The sequence below is a fragment of the Xyrauchen texanus genome, chromosome 6 (assembly GCF_025860055.1).
Source record: "Xyrauchen texanus isolate HMW12.3.18 chromosome 6, RBS_HiC_50CHRs, whole genome shotgun sequence".
NCBI lineage: Eukaryota > Metazoa > Chordata > Actinopteri > Cypriniformes > Catostomidae > Xyrauchen > Xyrauchen texanus.
The window spans coordinates 39868616-39894507 of NC_068281.1; the positions used below are offsets into that span (position 1 = coordinate 39868616).

At 43.5% G+C, this 25892-nt stretch overlaps 1 protein-coding gene across 1 annotated transcript in view; it reads left to right on the plus strand.

The window, feature by feature from the left end:
* LOC127644660 (corticotropin-releasing factor receptor 2-like) overlaps positions 1 to 25892 on the plus strand; it is a 158016-nt gene that overhangs the window by 115148 nt on the left and 16976 nt on the right. Inside the window, exons 5-9 of the mRNA XM_052127963.1 lie at positions 3084 to 3201; positions 4063 to 4216; positions 20950 to 21010; positions 22068 to 22140; positions 23071 to 23156. Of these exons, the coding sequence (XP_051983923.1) occupies positions 3084 to 3201; positions 4063 to 4216; positions 20950 to 21010; positions 22068 to 22140; positions 23071 to 23156 (492 nt within the window). The remainder of the gene's footprint in view (positions 1 to 3083; positions 3202 to 4062; positions 4217 to 20949; positions 21011 to 22067; positions 22141 to 23070; positions 23157 to 25892) is intronic.

Below are 25892 nucleotides of genomic sequence, written 5' to 3' on the forward strand. Positions count from 1 at the left end.
ACAGGGTATACATAACAGCCCAGTAAATGCGCTATTTACTAGCCCGCACTTTTTCCATTAGTTTAGCCCCCATTCACTAAAGGAATTATGCAGACCAGCCAACAGTGCAAACATGGCTGTAAAAACTGTGCGAAACACAATTTGCATGCACAAATGTGTTTTTGCGGGCTGATTCTGAGCGCATACAGTGGAGGACGCCGCATACTGCATTTGACACACCCTGCTGAGACAGTACATCTTCACTGTGATCCAGACACCAAAATCATCTCTTAAAGGTGCACAAAGTAATTTATTCATCATTAAAACAAGTTTAACTCCTATAGACATTAATGCAGTGTTTAAGCAGTGTTTCTCAACTGGTGGGTCGCAGGTTTATTTGGACTGGGTCGCGGACAGCAGGGAAAGGACATGTGGTTCCTCAGCCCACATACATTTTAGGACTGCCGAGGACAATTTAAGGACAATCTAATACACGCAAAAGGCGTCTTTGTAACGCTATATTGTTGTGGTGCGATTAAAGCTTGTTTTTCATGCAATTGCACGAACAACTCATGCCAATCGGTTCTAATGTACTGTGTCTCTGGAATGGATTCTAGTGAGAATTTTCTAGTTTGAATCAATATGGAGGAAGTCAAACCTCTCAAACAGGTAGCCCTGACATTACAAACAGCAGTTAGGTGGGACAGGGCAACACTGTGTTATGCACTAAAATAAAGTTTTACTCATCATCACCCTTACAATTTTTTTTTTACAATAGTAAGAGAAACCTGTGCTCATATGTCATTGCAATGTATATCTAAGGTCAAGTAAGGGCTTTAGGACCTCCAAGACATCAACAACAACTGGAGTGGTGGTGGTGTAGTGGGCTAAAGCACATATCTGTTAATCAGAAGGTCGCTGGTTCGAGCCCCACAGCCACCACCATTGTGTCCTTGAGTAAGGCACTTAACTCCAGGTTGCTCTGGGGGGATTGTCCCTGTAATAAGTGCACTGTAAGTCACTTTGTATAAAAGCATCTGCCAAATGCATAAATGTAAATAAATGTAGACAACAAAAATATTGTCACATTTATACTTGAAAACCATGAATAAAACTATGCAAGTTTGTGACCCATGCAGGATCCATTAAATGTAGGTTTTGTACTTTGCATCTTTGTTTATGGTGATTTTCCTCCCCCTACTTCTCGTGAGGTGGCTTTTGGAGTTGTTGTGTTTTAAATCAACAGCTTCTTTCATGGGATATTTGACCATATGCTGCTGGAACACAATATGGAAAACGAGAATGTGAGCTGGAAGTGTTTTCATTGGCACACCATCCTGGTAGCATATATCCAAAAGCAACCCACATTATTATACAATTATTAAGATCTAACAGTTTGCTTTGAAACTCTATGCAGGCTTTGGATTTTCACCTGTATTTCATGATCTCATATTGTCGAGCTTTGATTGTGATAAAGTTCCAGTGTAAATAAGTCTGCACGACTTTACTTTTGTTAAACGTTTCTGTCAATGTATGCATTATTTTATTCGTCCTAAGCAAATCTGTTCAATAAGAATCTTATTATCTTTCCGTTGCCATGACAATTATGCCTATCAAAGAAGCCCAATAAAACATTATACAGTACTGTATTATGTATCAAGATTAGATCTATCTATAGACCTTATTTACACCTGTCACGTGACACGTACAGACTGCGGAGACTGCCTATTGATTTTTACTGAAACCATGTGCAAGGGCTTTCCAATGATCAAAATATATTAATATAATTCATTAAATGTCCCTTTGTATCTGATAAACTGTGAAAGATGGGAGAACAATACGGATAGTAATTTATGGACCCAAGAGTGGTTCAAAGCTAGTTCATTTAGAAGTCTTTTTACGTGCTACTTAGATAATGATGCTTTTGGGAAACGTGCTATAATAAGTACAATGTAAGTACAATTACTAAGCTACTAATTTTCTTAGAGCTTAGAACTTAGAGCTTCACCCATGCCAAGCGGGACTGCGCGAACGTCTGTCTAGTGTCCGGATCCCAATAATAATGTCATGCTAATGTGCCAAAAGATGAAAAAGGATTTTTTTTTTACTTAATACTAAACTAAAGTCCATTTCTTGCAATGATGAAGCTGCTGGTTCTTCATTCTATCGTTGTGATAATGATGTGCAGTTTCTGTCTCTTTTTTTCTCCCCCTTTCTCCCCAATTTGGAATGCCCAATTCCCAATGTGCTCTAATCCTTGTGGTGTCGTAGTGACTCAATCTGCGTGGTGGAGGACGAATCTCAGTTGCCTCCGCGTCTGAGACGTCAATCCGCGCACCATTGAGAGCGAGAACCACATTGTGGTGACCACGAGGGGGTTAACCCAATGTGACTCTATCCACCCTAGCAACCAGGCCAATTGGTTGCTTAAGAAGCCTGGCTGGAGTCACTCAGCGTGCCCTGGATTTGAACTTGCGACTCCAGGTGTGGTAGTGTAGCGCCTTCACTCGCTGAGCTACCCAGGCCTCCGTTTTTGACTTTAATGTCGAAATATTACTTATCTTGTAATTCTATGACATTATTCTTGAAAGTTGGACTTTATTCTCAAAAAATTACAACTAATCTCGTAACACTACGACATTATTCGCGAAATTTTCACTTTATTCACAAAATATTATAACTTTTTTTTACGTGGCACCAAAACGCCATCGTAGGAAGGCACGAAAACACAAAAAAAAAAAAACAGTGCAGTTTTTTTCACAGTGCAGTTCAGGGCTTCTGTACAAAAATATCTTCCCCAACACTAAAATGTTTTTCGTTTTTTTTAAAACGTCCAATTTCCACGATGCACATCTTCACATTTTTTAACTACGTTATACCCCTAATGCATATATTGAGTCATGATACATTGGTATGATACACAGGCATTAATATACAGGCTTCATAGAAAGTATTTCTGAACAGTTCACCTCTGGCTCTTCTTTGCACTCTCTTGATATTCACGCATGCATATTTCCAGTATAATCAGCTCATGCAAATGGAAACACAAATATGTCACCATGTAAAAGTCGAATGATTAAATTATTTTTCTCTTTTAATTCCAGGAGCATCCGATGCCTTCGAAACATAATCCACTGGAACTTAATTACGACGTTCATTCTGAGGAATGTAATGTGGTTTTTGCTTCAGCTGATTGACCACAATATTCATGAGACGAATGAGGTAGAAAACCATTTTAAAATACTTACATGTCAGCCTATTTGCAAATGGATCAGCAGGCTTTGAACATTTGCATTGTTGCTGTTGGCGAACGATTCCTTATCAAAGCAGCTTTCAAAACATCTGAAACAAGTAACTAAAGATTACGAGTGGAGGTTTTGTTTTAATTTGGGTTTTTTTTCTCTCTGGAAAGACGCATTCTGTGCTTCTCAAAGGACTTTCTTTTCTACATCTAGCACCTCATTAGAATTTTCCTGTGTTTTTATTTCCAACTTGAAAATAACTGATGGTGCAGAGCAGAGATATGAAACTGTGATGGTTAAAAGTACTTGATTCTCTCATGTACCCAACATGCAATGTGCATTTAGTCTCTCTGCCAAGATTAACTGTAATTTCAATTGATTTAACAACAAAAATCCTATAGGGGAAAATGTAATTGATGAGTATGACTTTAGTGGAATGTTTTCCAATTGAAAGGAAACAATAACACTCATTTTTAAGACAAAGTAATATTATAATTTCACCCTAGCGAAAGATAGCAAACTTGGGAGTTGTTAGGGAACATTGTGTTTATGTATGATATTTTACAGAATCCTTCTACTGATTGAATTAGGATTGCATTCAAATTAGCTGAAATTTAGACTTCTGCTTCCAAACACCTTTGTAGATAATGTGATTTTATTAGGATTAATAGGTATTTTTAGGTAAAGTTATAAAACCATTCAGACACATGGTGTGACATGGTTTCTATAAGACCCTGAATACATTTCATTTAAGCATCAAGTCTTGCTGTCAGAGTATTTCAGTATTGTAAACCATTCAAATAGTTTGCCCAATTAACACCCTTTCCTTTTCTCTGTACAGCCCTGGTGTCGCCTCATAACAACAATCTACAATTACTTTGTGGTGACCAATTTCTTCTGGATGTTTGTGGAGGGCTGTTATCTTCACACGGCTATCGTGATGACATATTCCACAGACAAGCTCAGAAAATGGGTCTTCCTCTTCATCGGATGGTGTGAGTATGCAGTATTTATATGGCTCTGCTAGTTTTGAAAGGTCTAATCAACTGTAATTTCAATTAACTGCAGATATTAAGTTTTTTTTGCTATTTGCCTTTGTTTTCTGTTGTTGGAACATTTATGTTGTTCTCTTACGAGAGGTTCTCTCGTATTGCGTAAGCTAGCTTACAAGATATTGAAGCCAAAAAATTATCCTTAATTTTGTATCCATTGTCAACGCAGTGCGGCAGCTGCAGACCTTGAGCGGGCTAGCTAGCGAGCTCATTGGTTGCTCTGCGGCAACTGCTGCAGCCTATAGACAAGCTTGGGCAAACTCGCATCCAATGAGAGGCGTCCGCGCGCTCACTGCATCAAAGCCCGCCAAAAAGGGCGTGACTAGAGTGCATATAAGCGTAGTTCGTAGGCTGGAACCCCGATTTTCATCTCTTCAGCGAAGCTCTTCGCATCACTGAACCGGAAGCCGCGTCGCCGTTCGAGGGGCATCAAGCAAGCGTGGACAGCGTCGAAGAAGCCGGCCGCCTTGCCACCTTCAGCCGTCCTGCGAGCTACGCCATCCGGCGACGTATCCTTTTAAAAGCAAGCTAGTTCTTAAAGAACTTCACAAAAGAGTACGAGCGTCTTTTTTAAGATGCCTCGCTCCACTTGCGCCTCATGCCGCGCTCCTCTCAGCACCGGAGACCGCCACATCATCTGCGCTCTCTGCCTGGGACTGGGGCATGCAGAGCTCGCCCTCGCCGAAGGCGGATGCGATCTCCGCGAGGAGCTGCCGATGTCGACCCTGCGGGCTCGACTCGAAGCGCTCAGGACCGAAGCCGTCGCGCTGCCTTCCGTTCAGCCGCGCAGAAAAAAAGCACCGCTCTCAAAGGCTGCCGGGAACAGTGGTAGAAGCGATTGCCTCACCGGAGCCCATCCCTCGAGCATCGCCTTCACCCTCCCCGCCCACCCGGGACGCGCAGTTGCCACCGAGCGGCTGCTCTGCTGCCATCTCGGATGAAGAAGCGGAGGATAAGGGCTGTTCCATCATGGCTTCGGACAGCGAGGAGTGGTCAGGCTCACACGCCTCCTCCTCGGCCCAGGAATCCAGCAGGACCCGCGCCGGAGTCGAAGGGGAATTAACACGCCTCCTCACACAGGCCGTTGACCGCCTCGGGCTCGAGTGGTCACCGCCCCTTGAGCAGGCACCCAACAGACTTGACGGCTGCTTTCTACAGAGCCGCCGCCACGCAGCACCCGCTACCCGGGCCGCTCCCTTCCTGCCGGAACTCCACGCCGAGCTTTCCAAATCATGGAACGTGCCTTTCTCGGCCAGGGTCCGATCCCACGTCTCCACCTCTCTTGCTTCGGTGGACGGCGCCACTGAGAAGGGCTACGCACCTTTGCCCGCCCTCCGCAAGATGGCGGTCTAAACCAGTGCTCCCGTCTAAGGCCTGCAGAACAACTTCCGCCTGTGTTGGCCACGCCTATTCCGCCGCCGACCAAGCTGCATCTGCTCTGCACTCTATGGCCGTCTTACAGATCCTCCAAGCGGACCTTCTGCGGGAGTGGGATGAGGAAAGCAGGCATCCAGAGGCGGTTGCAGACATACGGAGTGCTACGGACCTCGCCCTCCACGCTACCAAAGCTGCAGCCCAAGCTATAGGGAAGTGCATGGCCGCGCTGACTGTGACCGAGAGACATCTGTGGCTAACGCTAGCCGACATGGGAGAAGCAGAGTGCTCTACGTTCCTCAACGCACCGCTCTCTCCATCCGGTCTCTTCGGCTCCGCGGTGAGTGGTATCATTGACCGGTTTTCAGAGGTCCAAAAAGCCACACAAGCCATGAATCTCTTTCTGCCTCGTCGCGCTAGCTCCTCTGCAGGCAGCCCACGTGAGCCTCCTGCACGAGCCTCTTCACAGCGCCCAGCTCAACAAAGCTAGACTTCTCAGCGTCGACAGGGCAGCCGCCCTCGATCGCGCTCAGACAGCCGCCGCAGACCGCCGCCCCCCCGCGGGCCTCGGACTAGAATTGCGCTGAAACCTGAACAACCGAAGTCCTCCTAGCTTTGTTGACAAAACGACAGATCAGTCCCGCTGCGGCCGGACCACCGTCAAAGCTTCGCCCCATGTCAGTCCCCTTCCTTCAGGCTACTACAGTGGTAGATTCAGCAGCCAACAAGCCGGTGTTAACGCCCGCTTGCCTGCGCTCAAACGCCGTTTTCACGGCGACCCAAATAAATCTGGTAAAGAGCAAGCATGCCACGCATGAAAATGTGCCCACAACCCAGTGTTCACCTCTACACACAAGCATTACACATCCTGTGTCCATATCAGAGAGCAAACATGTCTTATGTGTAGAAAATGTGCCCACAATCCAGTGTTCACCCCTACACACAAGCATTACACATCCCGTGGCCCTATCACGGCACACTCACATAAAGCGGTTACGAACCGCTCGAGTGTTAGGGTTAATAAACGCACCCACGAATCCGTGCGCGCGCCCATTCTCTGCCCGCTCTGTCACACGGCCAGCAAACACTTCTCTGAATGTAAATCCCGTGCCCGTGACTATGCTTGCGCATCACTTAACAGACGTGACTCTTTCCCCATTCACCTCAATCGGGAAGTCACTCACAGAACAGCCTGTCCATGCTGTCTGCGAGCAGTCCAGCATAAGCACAGTAAGCGCGCTCACACATTCTGTTCAGCGCGCTGTGTGCGGCAATCAGAGCGATTTGGCCATTCACCCTCTAACATTACGCTTCAAAGCGTGGGAAGATATTCCAGGGATATCCGAATGGGTGTTAAGCACAATAAAACAGGGCTATTTGCTACAGTTCGATCGACGTCCTCCTCGCTTCAGAGCGGCTCGAAACTACTGTGAACACGGAAGCAGCGTGCATGCTTCGTTCAGAAATAGCAAACCTTCTGTGCAAAAGGGCCATAGAGAGTGCCGCCTCCCCTGAGCGAGTCGGGGTTTTACAGCCGTTATTTTCTTGTCCCCAAGAAAGACGGCGGCCTCAGACCAATATTAGATCTCAGGGTTTTGAACAAAGCGCTTGCAAAAAGACCGTTCAAAATGCTTACAACCAGCAAACTCCTCGCGCATGTGCGCCAGGGGGACTGGTTTATTTCTCTCGATCTGAAAGATGCATACTCTCAGATTCAGATAAATCCCCATCACAGGCCATTCTTGAGATTCACCTTCGACGGCCAGGTTTATCAATACACCGTCCTTCCATTCGGCCTGTCCTTAGCACCCCGTATTTTCACGAAGTGCATGGACGCGACGCTCGCACCCCTGCGGAGTCAGGGTTTGCGAATTCTGAACTATTTGGACGATTGGCTGATTTTGGCACAATCACATACGGAGCTTCTGTCTCACAGGACAGTTCTCCTCAGTCATCTGAACAGTTTGGGCCTTGCAGTCAATTGGACCAAGAGCTCACTACAGCCCAGTCAGGCAATTTCCTTCCTTGGAATAGAACTAGACTCAGTGGCAATGACGGCTCGCTTATCTACACAGCTGGCGCCGTGTGCAGCGACTAGCCGCGTCATTTCAGATGAACAGCCTCACACCTCTGAAGAAATTTCAGAGAGTGCTAGGCTACATGGCCTCAGCCGCAGCAGTACTTCAACTGGGTTTACTGCGCATACGCCGCTTCAGCATTGGCTAAACACCCGGCGTCTCGCCGGGCTTGGGCCACAGGCCGCCAGCCAATCAGAGTGACTCATACCTGTATTTCAGCTCTGCAGCCCTGGACAGTGGCTGGGTGGTATCAGCGGGGAGTGATGATGGGAGCTGTATCTCACCGAAAAGTCATCTCGACAGACGCGTCCAACACGGGTTGGGAGCGGTCTCGCGAGGGCTCTCCGGTTTTTGGCCTATGGTCAGTTCAGGAAAAGCTCCTTCACATAAATTGTCTGGAAATGATAGCGGTCGAGTATGCGCTCGTGCGCTTCCTCCCGATCATTCAGGGTCACCACGTCCTGGTCCGCTCGGACAACAGGTCTGTGGTATCCTATCTAAACCGTCAGGGCGGTGTCAGATCCAGGAACCTCTTCCATCTGACCAAACGCATACTGAGTTGGTCCCAGCGCCACCTGCGCTCGCTGAGGGCGACGCGACGTGCCAGGCCACCTGAACGACGGCCCAGACAGACTGTCCAGAGACAGTATTCCCCAGGGAATGGTCCCTGCACGCTCAAACAGTCCAGACGTTATGGCGCATATTCGGCAGAGCAGAGATAGACCTCTTTGCGTCAGAAGAGAACTCTCACTGCCCAATATTTTTCTCGAGCGAGGACGCAGCTGGCCCAGGACTGGCCCAACCGCCCGCTTTACACCTTCCCTCCCGTCTCGCTATTGCCACAGGTAATGCAGAGGATCAGGAAATGCGCCACTCGGTGCTCCTCATAGCCCCGCTGGGAGAATCAAACATGGTTCCCGGAGCTTACGCAGCTGTCACTGACAGCGCGTGGCCCATCCCAGTGAGAGCAGATCTCCTCTCGCAAGCTCGTGGAACAATCTGGCATCCCCACCCAGAGCTGGGCGCTACAGCGTGGGTGATCAGCGACTACCCGTCGCTTTGCCAGAAGGAGTAATAAACACCATCATACACGCTAGAGCCCCCTCCACGAGAAGACTCTATGCGTCAAAATGGTCTGTGTTTTCAAAATGGTGCACCGACAGAGACCTGGACACACGGACATGTGGGGTGTCGCCGCTGCTCGTGTTTTTACAAGAGCTGCTGGATAAGGGCAGATCCCCATCCACGCTCAAAGTGTACGTGGCGGCCGTCGCGGTGTTCGCTGAACCCCTGCACGGCCAGTCACAGGGTAAAAACGAGCTGGTCATCCGCTTCCTCAGGGGAGCTAGAAGGATGAACCCTCCGCGCCCCCCATCGGTTCCTATCTGGGACCTTTCTATAGTTCTCGAAGCTATGAAAGCCCCCCCTTTCGAACTGCTTCAATCCGTGGATGTGAAACACCTCTCACTTAAAACCGTTTTTCTAACTGCCCTATCATCAGTTAAACGGGTGGGAGACCTTCACGCGCTGTCTGTCAGCGCTGCGTGTCTTGAGTTTGGACCAAGTGACTCCAAGGTCATTTTAAAGCCTAGACACGGCTACGTCCCCAAGGTGGTCGGTACTCTTTTCAGAGCACAGATCATTTCCTTGTTGGCGCTCCCAGCATCTGATAGCGAACGCGACGCCAATCTCCTTTGCCCAGTCAGAGCACTGAGATTGTATACTGCGCGCTCCGCATCTTTCAGAAGCTCCGAGCAGCTTTTCGTTTCGTTCGGAGGGCGCACCAAAGGTCTCGCCGCCTCGAAACAGACACTGTCCAGATGGATAGTGGACGCTATTGCTGCCGCGTACGCGTCAAAAGACCTACCATGACCGCTAGGCATTAAGGCTCACTCCACTAGAGGCATGGCCTCCTCGTGGGCATGATCCAGCGGGATTTCCATTCACGACATATGTGTGGCAGCGGGCTGGGCTTCCCCCTCCACCTTTGTCAGATTTTACAATCTAGAAGTACCCGCTCTGCAGGCTAAACTGCTAGCGGTTTAATCACGCTACAGCTCCCTGGTGAGCTGCATTAATGGGACACAGTCCACACAGACCGGCACCGCCGCTCTGTCTATGTGCTTATGTACTACACACACACTGGCCCGCACTCTTGCCGGCCAAATATTAATTCCCCACTCACAAGGGCTCCCCGGGTCCCCTTAATTCCCTGGGGCTCATGCAGTGGATGCTTGGCGCACGGCGTTGACAAAGGGTTCCCGTAGCGTAAGCTAGCTTACGCATATCGAGAGAACCTCTCGTAAGAGAACGAATCGGTTACTAACGTAACCTCGGTTCTCTCTAGATGAGGGAGCAGTATTGCGTAACCGGCCGTGCTTCAGCGCCACGAGCGATTTTTCGCTTTGTTCAATGAAAACCAGGGTTCCAGCCTACGAACTACGCTTATGTGCACTCTAGTCACGCCCTTTTTGGCGGGCTTTGATGCAGTGAGCGCGCGGACGCCTCTCATTGGATGCGAGTTCGCCCAAGCTCGTCTATAGGCTGCAGCAGTTGCCGCAGAGCAACCAATGAGCTCGCTAGCTAGCCCGCTCAAGGTCTGCAGCTGCCGCACTGCGTTGACAATGGATACAAAATTAAGGATAATTTTTTGGCTTCAATATCTCAGAAAAGACGAATCTCTCCCGTAGCGTAAGCTAGCTTACGCAATACTCGTTCCCTCATCTAGAGAGAACCGAGGTTACGTTAGTAACCGATTCGTTTTGTCTTAATGTACTGGCAGAGTTTTATCAAAACAAGTGAAAAAATCTACCAGTGCTGAAGAAGTAATCCAGAATGTTTAGAGTAGCCTACATTACTGACCTTGAGTAATCTAACAGAATACATGACAAATTACATTTTACAGTATGTATTCTGAAATAAACATTTCAAAAGTAACCCTCCAAACCCTGTGTGTGTGTGTGTGTGTGTGTGTGTGTGTGTGTGTGTGTGTGTGTGTGTGTGTGTGTGTGTGTGTGTGTGTATACTAACTACTGTGCAAAAGCCTTAGGCAAATAAGATGCTTCACAAAAGCATTTGTCTTAAGACGGTTATTTATATTTTCAGCTTTAGTGTGTCAATAGGAAATATACATTTTAGACTCCCAAACATTACTTTTTCAAATAGAAAATATTAGAATAGAAGAACAGGGAGCCCTGCAACAGCTGTCATGACCCCCACAAACCCCCACTGAACATGGAGTCAGTCTGAGATTACATAAATAGACAGAAGCAATTGAGACAGCCGGAATATATAAGAAATGTGGCTAATTCTCCAAGAAGCTTAAAACATCCTATCTGCAACAACCAAGAAAAATTGGTGAATTGGGGCTTTTTTAAAGGGAAAGGTGGTCACACCAAATACTGATTTTGCTTTTTTTATGTTTACTGGACAGAAATGCACTAAAATACCACATATTCAAATTGTATTATATGTTTTCCAATGTCTAAAAAACTAGATTAAGTAATAATGTCTGTGGGCATTAAATCTCTTAAACTCTCATGCTCCACAATATTAATCTTTGATATCCACTTTGCTACAGCAGTCGAAGTCGCATTCACGTGATTTGCTTATTTTTGAAATTCACATGAAAAGTAAACTATATTCAAATCGTTGTGTAAGGCGGAAGCGCAACACAGAGCCGACGAGACGCTGATGCTTCACTCCAGCAAGTCATGCGAGTGCAGCTTTTCACAGGTCCCATCTGGTTTTGTTTTGTACAAAACAATTATATGGTTAAGAGGTCCTTTCTCCATCACTTGATCACTGACACAGAATCACTGTTGTGTGTGTTTGAAGTGTGTGCGTCAGTGTAATGACCCCGGACACATCATACAGGTTTTGTCCTATTCCAACCAGTGTTCAGAACTCACACGGAGCTCAATTAAATGTCCGAAATTTAGAAAATTTGACACTTTAATTGTTTTAAATTATTCTCACGTGTTTCAACAGCTCTAACATTTGTATATATACTGAATATACTGACATTTTTCACACTCAAATTTAAAAGATCCCTGTTCACACATACAGTGTACTAAAAAAAAATTGTCTAATTTTACAGATAACCCCTTATATTTTAAGAAATGATTTCAATAATTGGCCATGAAATGCTCTTTATTTATTGTTTTATTATCTTCCCTGAGGTCCACTGATAATGCTAGTGAAGTTTTTTCAACCAAAACAGTCATAATTTAGTAATATATGATCATGATCCACCCAATGTCTGGCCCTATGTCCGAATGCTCAGTTTTGGCCTCAGCTCCTATAAAGGTCAACATAAAAGGCCACTGTTCTTATTAAACTGTTCATCTCAAGCACAACTGTTAACACTCTCACCCTGTCTACACCATACGTGAGAGGCGTCAAAAGCAATGGAACCCATTATGTTCAATGATGCTCTCTACCATGGAAGCGTCAGTTGCTGCATGTCATGCAAATAGTAAACAGGTGTCCTGTTCCATTTTGCGCTGGTGGTACTACTGCCAACAACACAAATAAACGGTTTAGAAAATTTGTGTCGACGCGCCCAGTATAGACAACCTCAAGCCGTTGCATCGCACCAATTGACGCGCCTGGTGTAGACAAATTGTCAGCACCATAAACTATCAAACTGTCATGATATTTGAAATATTAATGAATGGAACTGTTTACTTACGTTTTTGATCTGGTCCAATAGTGTTTTTAACTGCCTCATCCTTCAATGACAATTGCTTGGTAAAGCTTGAATCATTTTATGACAGCAATCCTTGCTGATATCAGTCAACAAAACATGCAATCCACACTGAAATTCGACACACATCCAGTTTCCAGGATCATCCTTCACTGAGTTGCACATTACCGAAAACGCTTCAAAACGGTCAAAGACATCCATCTAGTGTGTGTTTACATACAGCAACAATTAAAAATAGCGCAAATGGGCGAAAGAACAGTTTGTTGAGCAGTTTATGCTCAAAATAACAAGAGGCAGAGCAGTAGGCCTATGTTCTGCTCTCTCACTCTCTCTTTACGTTCTGAGCCCCAGTGGACAAGGCCAGGGGTGCGATGATGTAAAGTAGGCATTTGATTCCTCATGACAAGACCCCTTTAAAAGCTTTGTTTTTAAGCAAAAAAGTGTTATTTTATTCCACTGGATAGCAGCAAGTACTAGAAAAAAAAAAAGTCCTCTATCACCTTCCATCACATTATACTGATCTGAAAAGTAGGTGTGCTCTAATGCATTTTAGCCCTCACCCGTAGATAACAAGAAGTGCTGAGAGCTTCTACACTGTTTTGTTGAATATCTGGGCTTCTGAGTTGTCTAAAAGCCCAATCAAGGTGTCATTAGAAATAAGAAAACTTTTAAAAAGTTTCTACAATGTAACATCTAGGTGGGGCCAGTTTACAGCACAAATGTTTTCAGGCATTATTTTGAGATTCTAATCTTTCAAATGATACCACATATGCCTAACTTGTGAATCCAGGGACTTTCGTCTTTTAAGTGTTAAAACGGCTTGCTATATAGCACCTCCTCATGGTGTGATAAAGCGTTCAACCCATAATTGTAAGGTGCTGTCTTCACTGAAGTTTTGCTATAGTAGCTACATTCTCCATTATTTATAATTGTTTTGTCAAACCAGCAATGCAGAAAGGTAAATTCACCCCTTCCGCTATGCAAGCCTAGACTGCTGCGTGCATGAAGTGTCCAGCATTTCACACTCCGTTCTGACACTCAGAGTACACTTCTTTTTCTCACATTTTCAGTATAAACTTACTACCCACACTACTTGTAGACTGATGTAGAATAGTGCAGAAGTGTGCTGTTCGGGATGCGCCTGAAGTCATTAACACTTTTAAAACTGTTGATTGTATTCAATGCTAAAAATATATTATTTTCTATTGGAGGTAGTAATGAATGGCAGAACAATAATTTATTTTGCATGTTTGTTTCCCAAGTGGATGCCACAAATGTCTAAATGGATGAATGGCTAAATTGCGATGCTATTCATCGAGTTCATCTCTTGATTGCTTTTAGCTGAAATGTAACATTAATTGCTTCATAGAGGTCATTGTAATTATAGGTATTACTGAAATGTGTTTCCATTTTGAATCACATGTCCTTTTACCTCATCATATTCTTAATGACATTTTAGGCATAGAAACCCATCACAGCTGTGAGATAGAAACATCAATTGTTTGAAAATGGGAGAGTGTTAGGAATGAAACTTGGATCTCGTTGTAGTTTAGCACACAACACTTCTACCATCAAGAATTCCTCGGTCCCTTTCTGTGCATGCCCAGGTAAGTGCAGACGGGAGACTGCGGATCCGGAGACTTCATGAAGGGAGAAGAAAGAACGACAACACACAGTGTTTCTATTCAATCTACTCCAAGTTTAATACGGCAAGCATAGTATTTATACCTTTCATATTACAAAGAACAACCAACAGCCAATAGTATAGTGATAGCAAGACTTGCGAGACAGCCAAGGACAATAAATGTTGACCGGAATAGCATGGGAACGGTAATCATATGAGGTCAAGCAGTCCTAGATATTTGTTATGTCCGACTGAGATATTTAGCTAAGGAAAAGAGTATGTGCTGGTTGGAGCGCAAAATATTCTGAAAGAGGATAAGACAAGAGAAACTAACAACATCTATGAAGGTCATAGACTCTTTGTGCGTGTGGTGTGATTCTTTGATTCGCACACATACATTCATAGTTAGATGTCAAACTAAAGACAGCATGTACAATTTATATTTCTCACAGAGAGTTTATCCAATTTGAACAGCAGAGGCTGGGTTTTCTGATAACATTACAACTTAAATTTTTTAAATCATCTAAGGAGGACTTTATCTCCTCAACATGAAAACTGTGCAGATCTTGTTAAGGCGTCGAAAGCAGGGGTGGAGCTAGGGGGTGGCCAGTGGTCCATGTGACCCATGGCCACTCCTCTCGCAACTGCCATTTTGGTCATTTTTTGTTTTGGGCACAATTTAGTTAGTCTTTCTACATCAAACTTTACACTTTGATTGCTTTGATTAAGAAAAAGATAATGTCTGAGGTCATTTGAATACTTATTACCATACTAAGATCATAGTCCATTGGAGTGTTATTATTACCGTTGACAGAAACAACACAGAAATGTTTCATTATTAGTCTTTTTACAGTTAATTCATGCTGAAAGTTGTATTTATGATGTGATCCAGGAGTCAATTTGTTTGTCAAACAGCACATATTTTTAGGACTGAATTTGGATGTCATTTAGCCTGACATGTATTCCTCTCGATTCTGGTGTGAATGCATCTTTTCCTGGCGGTTCGTTTAACATTTCTATTTTGTATTAGGTGTGAATAGGACCTCAGTTTAATCATCATTTCAAAATACTGCGGTATCATTTTAGAGGCCAAAATGAAGTGGCACTGTACTGTAAACTGCACTCTAAAAAGTGAATCCAGTTGTTACCTTAAAGGAATGTTCCAGGCTTAATACAATTAAGGTCAATCAACAGGATTTGTGGCATAATGTTGATTACACAAAAATGAATTTCGACTCGTCCCCTTTCGACTGTACCTTAGCTATTTCTACCTAACCTGGTCCTTAAAATCTGGCCCCATTGGTTTAACACAAAATAACTGGGTTTACCCAGTCATATTAAATAATATATTTGACTTCTTGGTTTCTGCCAAACCTGCATGTCCCCCGGGGGAGGGGCGGGAGGAGAATACTTGTTTCATTTGCCGGACCGCCTTTGAGTCTTTTCTCAGCACCCAAGCCTCAGGATGCTCTTCTGCCTCCCGACGTGCTATGACTCGGCTACCCAATTCAGTTCGCCCGCCTCCCATCGTTTCAGCGGTGTTCGCTCCATTTCCGTGTACGGCAAGAAAGCCAGCGCCTTATGAGCAGAGATCATGACCCTGCTCCTCAAGGATGCAATAGAGCCCGTCCCTCCAGCCGAGATGGAGAAGGGTTTCTACAGCCCTTAATTCGGCGGTAAAAAGATTGCGACCAATCTTGGACCTGCGAGTTCTCAACTGGGCCTTACACAGACTCCCGTTCAAAATGCTCATGCAGAAACAGATTCTTACCTGCGTTCGACAGCTAGATTGGTTCGCGGCGGTAGACCTGAAGGACGTGTACTTCCGCGTCCATTTATCCTCGACACTGACCCTTCTTACGGTTCGCGTTCGATGGCCAGGCGTATCAGTACACGGTTCTCCCCTTCGGCCTGTCCCCTTGTGTCTTCACGAAGATTGCAGAGGCAGCTCTAGACCCGCTAAGGGAAGTGGGCATCTGCATACTCAACTACCTCGACGAATGGCTCATCCTGGCTCACTCTCGAGAGTTACTGTGCGCTCACAGGGACCAGGTGCTCAGGCACCTCAGCCATCTAGGGCTTCAGGTCAACTGGGAAAAGAGCAAGCTCAGAGCATCTCTTTTCTCGGCATGGAGTTAGAATCCTGTCTCAATGACAGAGCGTCTCACCAACGAGCATGCTCAGTCAGTTCTCAGGTGCCTCGCTCTCTTCGAACCCGGCACAGCGGTTCCTCTAAAACAATTCCAGAGGCTCCTGGGGCATATAGCATCCTCTGCCGCGGCCGCACCGCTCAGGTTGATGCATATGAGACCACTTCAGCACTGGCTACAGACTCGAGTCCTGAGATGGGCATGGCGCCACGGCACATACCGTGTGACAATCACCCCTTCTTGCCGTCAGACTTTCAACCCTTGGACAGACCTCTTCTTTCTACAGACCGGAGTCCCCTTGCAGCAGGTATCCAAACGTGTCGTGGTGACTACAGACACCCCTTGACAGGGTTGGGGCGCCACCTCCAGATGATCCAGCTTATATGGGACCAATTTGGCAGGGCACAGATAGATCTCTTTGCCTCCCAAGACAACTCCCACTGCCTGCTCTGGCACTCCCTGACAGGAGCTCCTCTCGGGACAGACACTCTGGCACACAGCTGGCCCTGGGTGCTGCACAAGTATGCATTTCCCCCAGTGAGACTTCTTGCACCGGTGCTGTGCAAGATCAGGGAGGACGAGGAACAGGTCATCCTGGTGGCCCCTTACTGGCCCACCCAGGCCTGGTTCTCGGATCTTACGCTCCTCGCAACAGCACCTCCCTGGAAAATAAGTAAGGACCTTCTTTCTCAGGGATGGGTCATCCTCTGGCACCCGCACCCAGACCTCTGGAACCTCCAAATCTGGCCCCTGGATGGGATGCGGAAGATCTAGTGGATCTACCACCTGCAGTCGTAGACACGATCAAACAAGCCAGAGCTCCCTCCACCAGGCAAAGGTGCACCTTCAGAGGAGCGCAGTTCAGACAGTGCTTTCATTCCTGCAGGAGAGGTTGGAGGGGAGGCTGTCCTCCTCCACCTTGAAGGTGTATGTAGCTGCTATCGCAGCCCACCACAACGCAGTAGATGGCAAGTCCTGGGATCTCTCTATTGGCCTTCAGAGACCCCCTTTTGAGCCACTTGATTCAGTTGAGCTCAAGGCCCTCTCCCTGAAGACGGCCCTCCTGATCGCATTAGTCTCCATCAAGAGGGTTGGGGACCTGCATGCGTTCTCAGTCAGCGCCACCTGCCTGGAGTTCGGTCCGGCACATTCTCACGTTATCATGAGGCCACAACCGGGCTACAAGGTTCCTACTACCCCCTTCAGGGACCAGGTCGTGAGCCTGCAAGCAAGCTGCCCTGGGAGGAGGCAGACCCAGCCTTCTCATTGCTGTGTCTGGTACGTGCTTGCGTATTTATTTGGACCACACATAGAGCTCCAGTTGTTCTGAGCAGCTCTTTGTCTGCTTCGGCGGATGGCGGAAAGGGAACACCGTCTCCAAACAGAGGTTAGGTCACTGGGTCGTTGATGCTATTTCCTTAGCTTATCACACCCAGGCCTACGAGAAGTGTGGCATCCTCATGGGCACTGGCCCATGGCACCTCCTTAGCAGACATCTGCAGAGCAGCGGGCTGGGCAACACCCAATACCTTTGCCAGATTTTACATTCTCAGGGCTGAGTCAGGTGTTTTGTCAGGTCCGAGCCAGTAGAACTTGGTAACGCGGTACAACTGACCGGGTGTTCCGCTTGCACACAGCGCCCTTCACCAAGTTGATCCAGTGCGCCTTCTATCCCAGGTTAGCCACTAAGTGTCGCTCCCTGGATGTTCTCCTCCCTAGACCCACTACGAGTCACAGGTGCTCTGTATTGGTGCACAGGGCTCCACGGGCTTAGTTCCCTTTTCAGGCAATCTCCCGTGATGTATTTCCTGCAGTACGGTCCCCCTGTCGGCGGACCCGCGTTTCTTTTGGGCAGCCCCGGTCGCTGTGCTTGTAGAGTCCCCCCTCATTAGGCTGGACCTACCACCGTGCCATTTCCCACGTGCGGCTTCACAACCCTCGTGGTGTATTTGCCACATGTTACCTCCTCCTAGACTAGGCAGGATGTGGCCTCCGCAGGGTCTTTTCCCCCTGAAAGAATAGGACCGGGAAAGACCGCCTTTCCTGATGCATTTCATAGCGTTAAGCGGCCCCAGCCGCTTCACGTCCTATGTGAGAGACATAGTGAGAGAAAAGGCTTCCGGGCTTGCTCCCATGCTAGTCATGTAGCGCCTGTTCCCCCCCTCAGGGGTGCGGGGAACTTAAGGTCTGTATGTGACACCTCTTTGGGGGCGTTTGGGAGGGCTACATGCTGCCGACATATGTTGCCTCTAGCACGCAGTAGCCTGCTTGCACCTGTCTCGACAGTTCACGTAACACGGTCAGTGCATGTCGTTTTTATATGGGACCCCTTGTGTCACTTTATTCGACACAACGTTGAGTGAGTGACAGAAGGAGAACATCATGGTTACTGTCGTAACCTCCATTCCCCGAGAGAAGAAACGAGACGTTGTGTCCCTCCTGCCACAGCACTAGACCTACCACTTATTTTCGGCTCCTCTATGCAAAATCCTGACACTTCCGTTTATACCCGTATGTTCGGGGTGGGGCATGCAAATTCTGTCAGCCAACTTGACATTGGCATTTTCTCAGGTTCAGAGGTAGGTTTGGCATCCCTGGAAGACCCCTTGTGTCACCTCATTCGACACAACGTCTCATTCCTTCCCTCGGGAAACGGAGGTTACAACAGTAACCATGACGATATTTGATCAAATTATTTTACAGAATGTAGGGAAGCCACGTCAGTGTGTGATTCAAATCACGGAGGTGCGTCAAAAGCGAGTTGTAAAGAGAGTTTTTTTTACTGTACAGGCTGAAGGGGAATGCATATGTTATAAACTGAACCCCCAAATCCAAACCTACACCTAACCATTAGTGGAGAAAAATTATGTAAGAGGGGAAAATGCAAACTCAGAATCATGCTAAACACTGATTATGCGAACGAAGGTAAACACACTGGAGCCGATGCAAAGATGTCTGATAAGAGATGCCACTTGTCGGTGAGTCGGCATAATGTTGCCAATCCTAGGTTGCCATATCTATTGGAAACAACAGGCCGACATCCCTTGTGATCCTGTTGCAAGAATCAGAGTCTGTTTCATGGCATCAGCTGCATATTGCAAGATGATAATTTTGTTGGTTTTTGCTCAGTTTGTGAAATGCATTCAAGTTGATGTGACTGAATTGGTGTTTATCTTTGTATCTGAGCATACTTGTTATTGTTGGATGGGTACAAACCGCTTTTTCCTGGGGCCAGATAACTCAGTTGGGGCCAGTATAATGGCTTCTCCTTGTAACTTCTTCATAGATTCCTGGATTTCTTGCTACCTGCCCATTTAATTGAGGGAAATGTTGGTGTTTAAGCAGTCCACATTGTTCAACCCATTGTTAAACATGGCTTTGTGGAAACCAGGCTAACCTAATAGGTGTGATCAAACGCTCCAGAGCACAATTACATTCCTTCGATCATGATCAAAACATCTCAGGCTCAGAATGTCTCAGTTTGGTGCAGCGACTGGGCCTATGTTCTCATTTGATCTGCTCTATTAAAGTTAGCTGCTTTCAGCATTTTCGGCACAATAAAGACATCAATGTAGTTTATTATTGTGGCATCCTCTTGCGCAAGCACATGCTAGAGCAATTTAAACATTTTAAAAAAAAGCATGAGCCGATTCACTAAAATGAATTACACTTTAGAGGACGGTTTCGGAGAATGCATTTTATTATTGCCTATCTGCATGCAATATTGTTGTTTTTTTCTAGCTATGTAGTGTTTTATCACACTACAATGCTACTTCCTTTAATCATTAGTATCACTACTTTTAGTAGGTTACTCCTCAATAAATCGAGTCAAGTCATTTTTATTTGTATAGTGCTTTTCACAACACACATAGTTTCCAAGCAGCTTTACAAAACTTATGCTGTAACAGTAAATGGAAAATGATGGTGAAATGTCTTAATGTCTCCATTGTGGGGTTTAAATGAATAACACGATTGAAAATCATGCCTTAAAGGAATAGTTCATCCAAAAAAATTAAATTCTCTCATTATTCACTTACGCTGATGCCATTCCAGATGTGTATGACTTTCTGATATGCCAATGCTGCCGGGTCCTGTCCAGAGGCCAGAGGCAGCGTGCCCGTTGCACACTGCACCCCAACCCTGTCAAGGGGTGTCTGTGGTCACCACGACACATCTGGACACCTGCTGCAAGGGGACTCCAGTCCGCAGAAAGCAGAGGTCTGCCCAAGGGCTGAAAGTCTGACGCCAATGTTGAAGCTCTGTAGGTCCTTATAATGTAAGTAAACGTGTGCCATCAGGCTGCTGGCTGTTTGATGGTCCAAAAGGCATACTAAAGGCAGCATAAAAGTAATCCATACAACTCAAGTTGATCAATTTTTTTTCTTACACCAACCTATCGATTTGCTTCAGAAGACATTAATTTACTGACTGGAGTTGTGTGGATTACTTTTATGCTGCCTAAATATGCTTTTTGGAACGTCAAACAGCCAGCAGCCTGATGGCACCCATTTACTTACATTACAAGGACCTACAGAGCTTCAACATTTTTCAAACAAATCTTAATTTGTGTTCTGCTGAAGAAAGACGGTCACACACATCTGGGATGGCAAATAAGTTAATAATTAATTCTTAAAAAATGATTGTCTATAGGCCCCCATTGGGCAAGCCAAAAGTGACTGTTACTAAGTGTGTAAAGTGTGAGATATGCAAATGTATGCAAATGCATCTTCTCTCTCTTGCAGGTATACCATGTCCGATAATTATTGCGTGGGCCATTGGAAAACTCTACAGTGAAAATGAACAGTAAGTTGCTGATTTAAAGAAGAAATAGTGAAATGAGCTCATGCTGAGAGTAAAAGGAAGTTCATTGTTGAGTATATCTTACTTGAGCCTGTGATTTCAATACTAGGAAATATTCATGCTCCAAATGTGATTTTTTTGTTTTATTTCTAAAGGCTATTAGGCCTATGCAAAACTCAATAATATTGTGATCAGGGTGGTTGCTGGGTGGTTCCCCGAGTCAAAAGAGCACATCCAAAGTCTTTAATATTTTTGTCTCTCCCCCTTCAATTTAATTTTATGAGAATTTTTTCGTCTGCCATAAGAGAATGTATTATAACATTGCCAATGCTCATTTATGTAAGTACTGTAGGCATTTATAAGAAGACACTATGCTACTGAATGGCCCCTTTGGTGCTCATGGCCACTCTCAATTCCTTAGTAAATCATTTATTTCATTGTGGCAGTATATTCAACCGACAAAAAACATTTCATTTATTCCCCAGGGTTTATCAAATTCAATATGAAATGTGTTGTCTGAACAGGTAAACAGGCCTCTATGGGTAATGACAACAGCCTCTGGTGGGTTTTGTTCCAGTAAAAGGCTCAAATTACTGCCATATTTCTGCTCTTTATTTATGTGCATCATTTATTGTTGTAATTATTTTTTACCTTTTACTTTCATTGATTGAGCAAGGCGAAGGTGAAATTTAGTTTTGTTTTGGAAAATTATTTTCTCTACATTTACTAATGCACATTTAGTTTTTACATTTAGAATTGTATTAACTCTTAATTGTAAGTTAACTTTAGCTAAACTAATATGAACAGTTGTGTTTTGATGAATTAACATTACACTCAGAAAATATTTTAGCCTCGTTAAGATTACTCAATTCAATTCAATGGAATTCTGTTTTTCAAATTGAAATTCCTGAACTGGAATTTTTTTTATTGTTTTTTTTTTTTTTTTGTGTAAACAAAATTCACAAATGCTGTACAATACAATTGGTCAATGTTTGTTCGTGAAACCTAATGCATTAACTAATGTATGACTACACTAATACAAAAATGTATTGTGTTTCAGATGCTGGTTTGGGAAGGAACCTGGGAAGTATATAGACTACATTTATCAAGGGCCAGTCATTTTAGTTCTGCTTGTAAGTATTATTAGTACTTATATTGTATTCTCCAATAAAGTGCATGTAGGTTCTCTTCATTCACAGGTACCTTAGTTGAACTGCAAGTTCTTCAAAACCATAAATGTCATTGTAATTCATATGTAATTTGCAATACAATGGCTCTGTCATATATTCCTCACTTATATGACTGTGTATAACAGCTCAAATTTGTGTTTGCTGTCAATTCCTCCAACACAATAATACTATGCAGAACGTATAGCGGACACAGAGCTGGAACCCAGATGCATTCCTAAAGCAGTAGAAACATTTTGACACCCAAATGCATTGAAATGCTCATATGCGTTGTTGAAGAGCACTATTAAAAATGATTGACAACAGCAAATAGCAGTCTGTCCACCATGCCTGGATATTAGCTTTTTACATAATAGCAATGGCTCCAATTGTCAGACAAAGTGCTTGATCTTTGAGATTACTCTTGAACTGATGTTAGATAAGGAGTTGTGTTGGCTTTTTTTTAGCATAATAGTATTATCACATAAGCCACTCTGCAGAAAAACAATAGTACATAATTCCAAAGTCTGAATGAGCATTTTTGCATATGACATTTCTGCATATTCTGTAGAGAAGGATAAAGGCATTTCAAGATTGTTGACTACATCTGCCCAAATCCTTTGTTCAACCTAAAATCTATCATCATACACTCACCGTTGTGCTGTTCCAACACAAATGACTTTCTTTCTTTTGTGGAACATAAAAGAGATGTAGGCAGAAAGCTAGCTTAGTTCACTATTAACTGGCATTGCATCTTTTTTTAAGTATTGACTATAAAGTGGTCAGTGATGTCAGTGATGACAAAAAAAAATGTAATTTTTGGGTGAACTATTCCTTTAATAACTTCACTTTTAAATGATCATTAACCTACCTGTTTCCTCTGCTACCCCAATACAGATCAACTTTGTTTTCCTATTCAACATTGTACGTATTTTAATGACGAAGTTGAGAGCATCGACAACATCTGAAACGATACAATACAGGTAAAGCACTAGTACCTTATTCTGTACCTTTTAGGTCTCATGACAGGTTGTAATATAAATGAGATGAGAAGTTGTCTGAGTTGGCTCATTCAAAAACCTAATACTATTTACTCCCACATCTCAAGCACTCCCACCCTAACCCTAAAATAAAAGAATCAATAGACAACGATATTATGGTGTTCCCTAGGTTTAACCCAACCCAAACCCTAAACCTAACCATAAAGTCTTTCACTTAAAACCTTCACCTCTCACTGTAAAATATCCAAATTAAATTCTGAAAATTAATTGATCATAATATACAGCCTGGTCTCATGAAATGTACGTTAACATGACAACAATTTTGCAATTCAAAATGTATGTGCTGTATAACATATTTGGCTGCATGTTTCTAGTTAAATATCCAGCTGGGGGCGACAAAAGCAAATAACATGATGTTGTATTCAGATGCGGTTTTAAGGTGAATGTTTTTATGTATATTTTTTTTAAAACACCTCCCTAACCTAAACATTTTGCCTGAACCTAACCGTTGGTGTTTAAAAATATATATGAGAAGTAAAAAAATACATTCTTAGCTTATTAATGCCTAAATCTAACCATTAGTTTTTTTTAAATGCAGAAGCAAAATGAAAAAGTACATTTTCTGAAGCAACCACCTCATTTCGTGCTGCTTCCATGACTGTGTAATGTCACGTGTCTGCTTGAGTTCATGACTGGACTTGAACCGCAGTCCACCAACTCTAAGTGTCCTATCTTGAGCTACTGCACATGTTAACTGAATAGCAATAAGTGTATATATGTACAGTAGGTGGGTCTGTAATACAAGGATTAAAATATATAGTTTTTAAAAAAATGTGTTTGAATAAAAGTGTGTCAATATGTAAAATAGCAGGTTATGAGTAATAGAGAGAAAAATAAGTATTTATGAAGTCATAATCAGCCATTTAATTCAGGAAAAAGCAGGAAAGTGAATAAAACACACAGTTGTTGTAGAGCCTCATGTTAATTTCACCTGGCGTCCGTCCGTCTGAATTATCTATGTGTCTATCTATCTATCTGTCTGTCTGTCTGTCTGTCTCTCTCTCTCTCTGTGTCTGTTGGAATTATCTATGTGTCTATCTATCTGTCTGTCTATCTATCTATCTCTCTCTCTCTCTCTCTCTCTCTCTCTCTGTCTGTCTGTATTATCTATCTAACTGTCTTTCTGTCTGTATTATCTGTCTGTCTGTCTGTCTGTCTCTATCTTGTATATCTATCTTGTATGTCTATCTGTCTGTCAGTTTGTATTATGTATCTGTCTGTATTATCTATCTATATATCTGTCTGTCTGTCTGTATTATCTATCTGTCTGTCTGTGTATCTATCTATCTTTATCTTGTATATCTACCATGTCTGACTATCTGTCTGTCTGTCTGTTTGTATTATCTATCTATCTATCTGTCTGTCTGTATTATCTATCTATCTTTCTGTCTTTCTGTATTATCTATCTATCTGTCTGTCTGTATTATCTATCTATCTGTCTGTCTGTATTATCTATCTATCTTTCTGTCTGTTTGTATTATCTATCTATCTTTCTGTCTGTTTGTATTATCTATCTATCTGTCTGTCTGTATTATCTATCTATCTTTCTGTCTTTCTGTATTATCTATCTATCTGTCTGTATTATCTATCTATCTGTCTGTCTGTATTATCTATCTATCTTTCTGTCTGTTTGTATTATCTATCTTTCTGTCTGTTTGTATTATCTATCTTTCTGTCTGTTTGTATTATCTATCTATCTTTCTGTCTGTTTGTATTATCTATCTATCTTTCTGTCTGTTTGTATTATCTATCTGTCTGTCTGTCTGTATTATCTATCTATCTTTCTGTCTGTTTGTATTATCTATCTTTCTGTCTGTTTGTATTATCTATCTTTCTGTCTGTTTGTATTATCTATCTATCTGTCTGTCTGTATTATCTATCTATCTTTCTGTCTGTCTGTATTATCTATCTATCTTTCTGTCTGTTTGTATTATCTATCTTTCTGTCTGTTTGTATTATCTATCTATCTGTCTGTCTGTATTATCTATCTATCTTTCTGTCTGTCTGTATTATCTATCTATCTTTCTGTCTGTTTGTATTATCTATCTATCTGTCTGTCTGTATTATCTATCTTTCTGTCTTTCTGTATTATCTATCTATCTTTCTGTCTGTTTGTATTATCTATCTTTCTGTCTGTCTGTATTATCTATCTATCTTTCTGTCTGTTTGTATTATATATCTATCTGTCTGTCTGTATTATCTATCTATCTTTCTGTCTGTTTGTATTATCTATCTATCTGTCTGTCTGTATTATCTATCTATCTTTCTGTCTTTCTGTATTATCTATCTATCTTTCTGTCTGTTTGTATTATCTATCTGTCTGTCTGTATTATCTATCTATCTTTCTGTCTGTTTGTATTATCTATCTATCTGTCTGTCTGTATTATCTATCTATCTTTCTGTCTGTTTGTATTATCTATCTATCTGTCTGTCTGTATTATCTATCTATCTTTCTGTCTTTCTGTATTATCCTATCTATCTTTCTGTCTGTTTGTATTATCTATCTGTCTGTCTGTATTATCTATCTATCTGTCTGTCTGTATTATCTATCTATCTTTCTGTCTTTCTGTATTATCTATCTATCTTTCTGTCTGTTTGTATTATCTATCTGTCTGTCTGTATTATCTATCTATCTTTCTGTCTGTTTGTATTATCTAT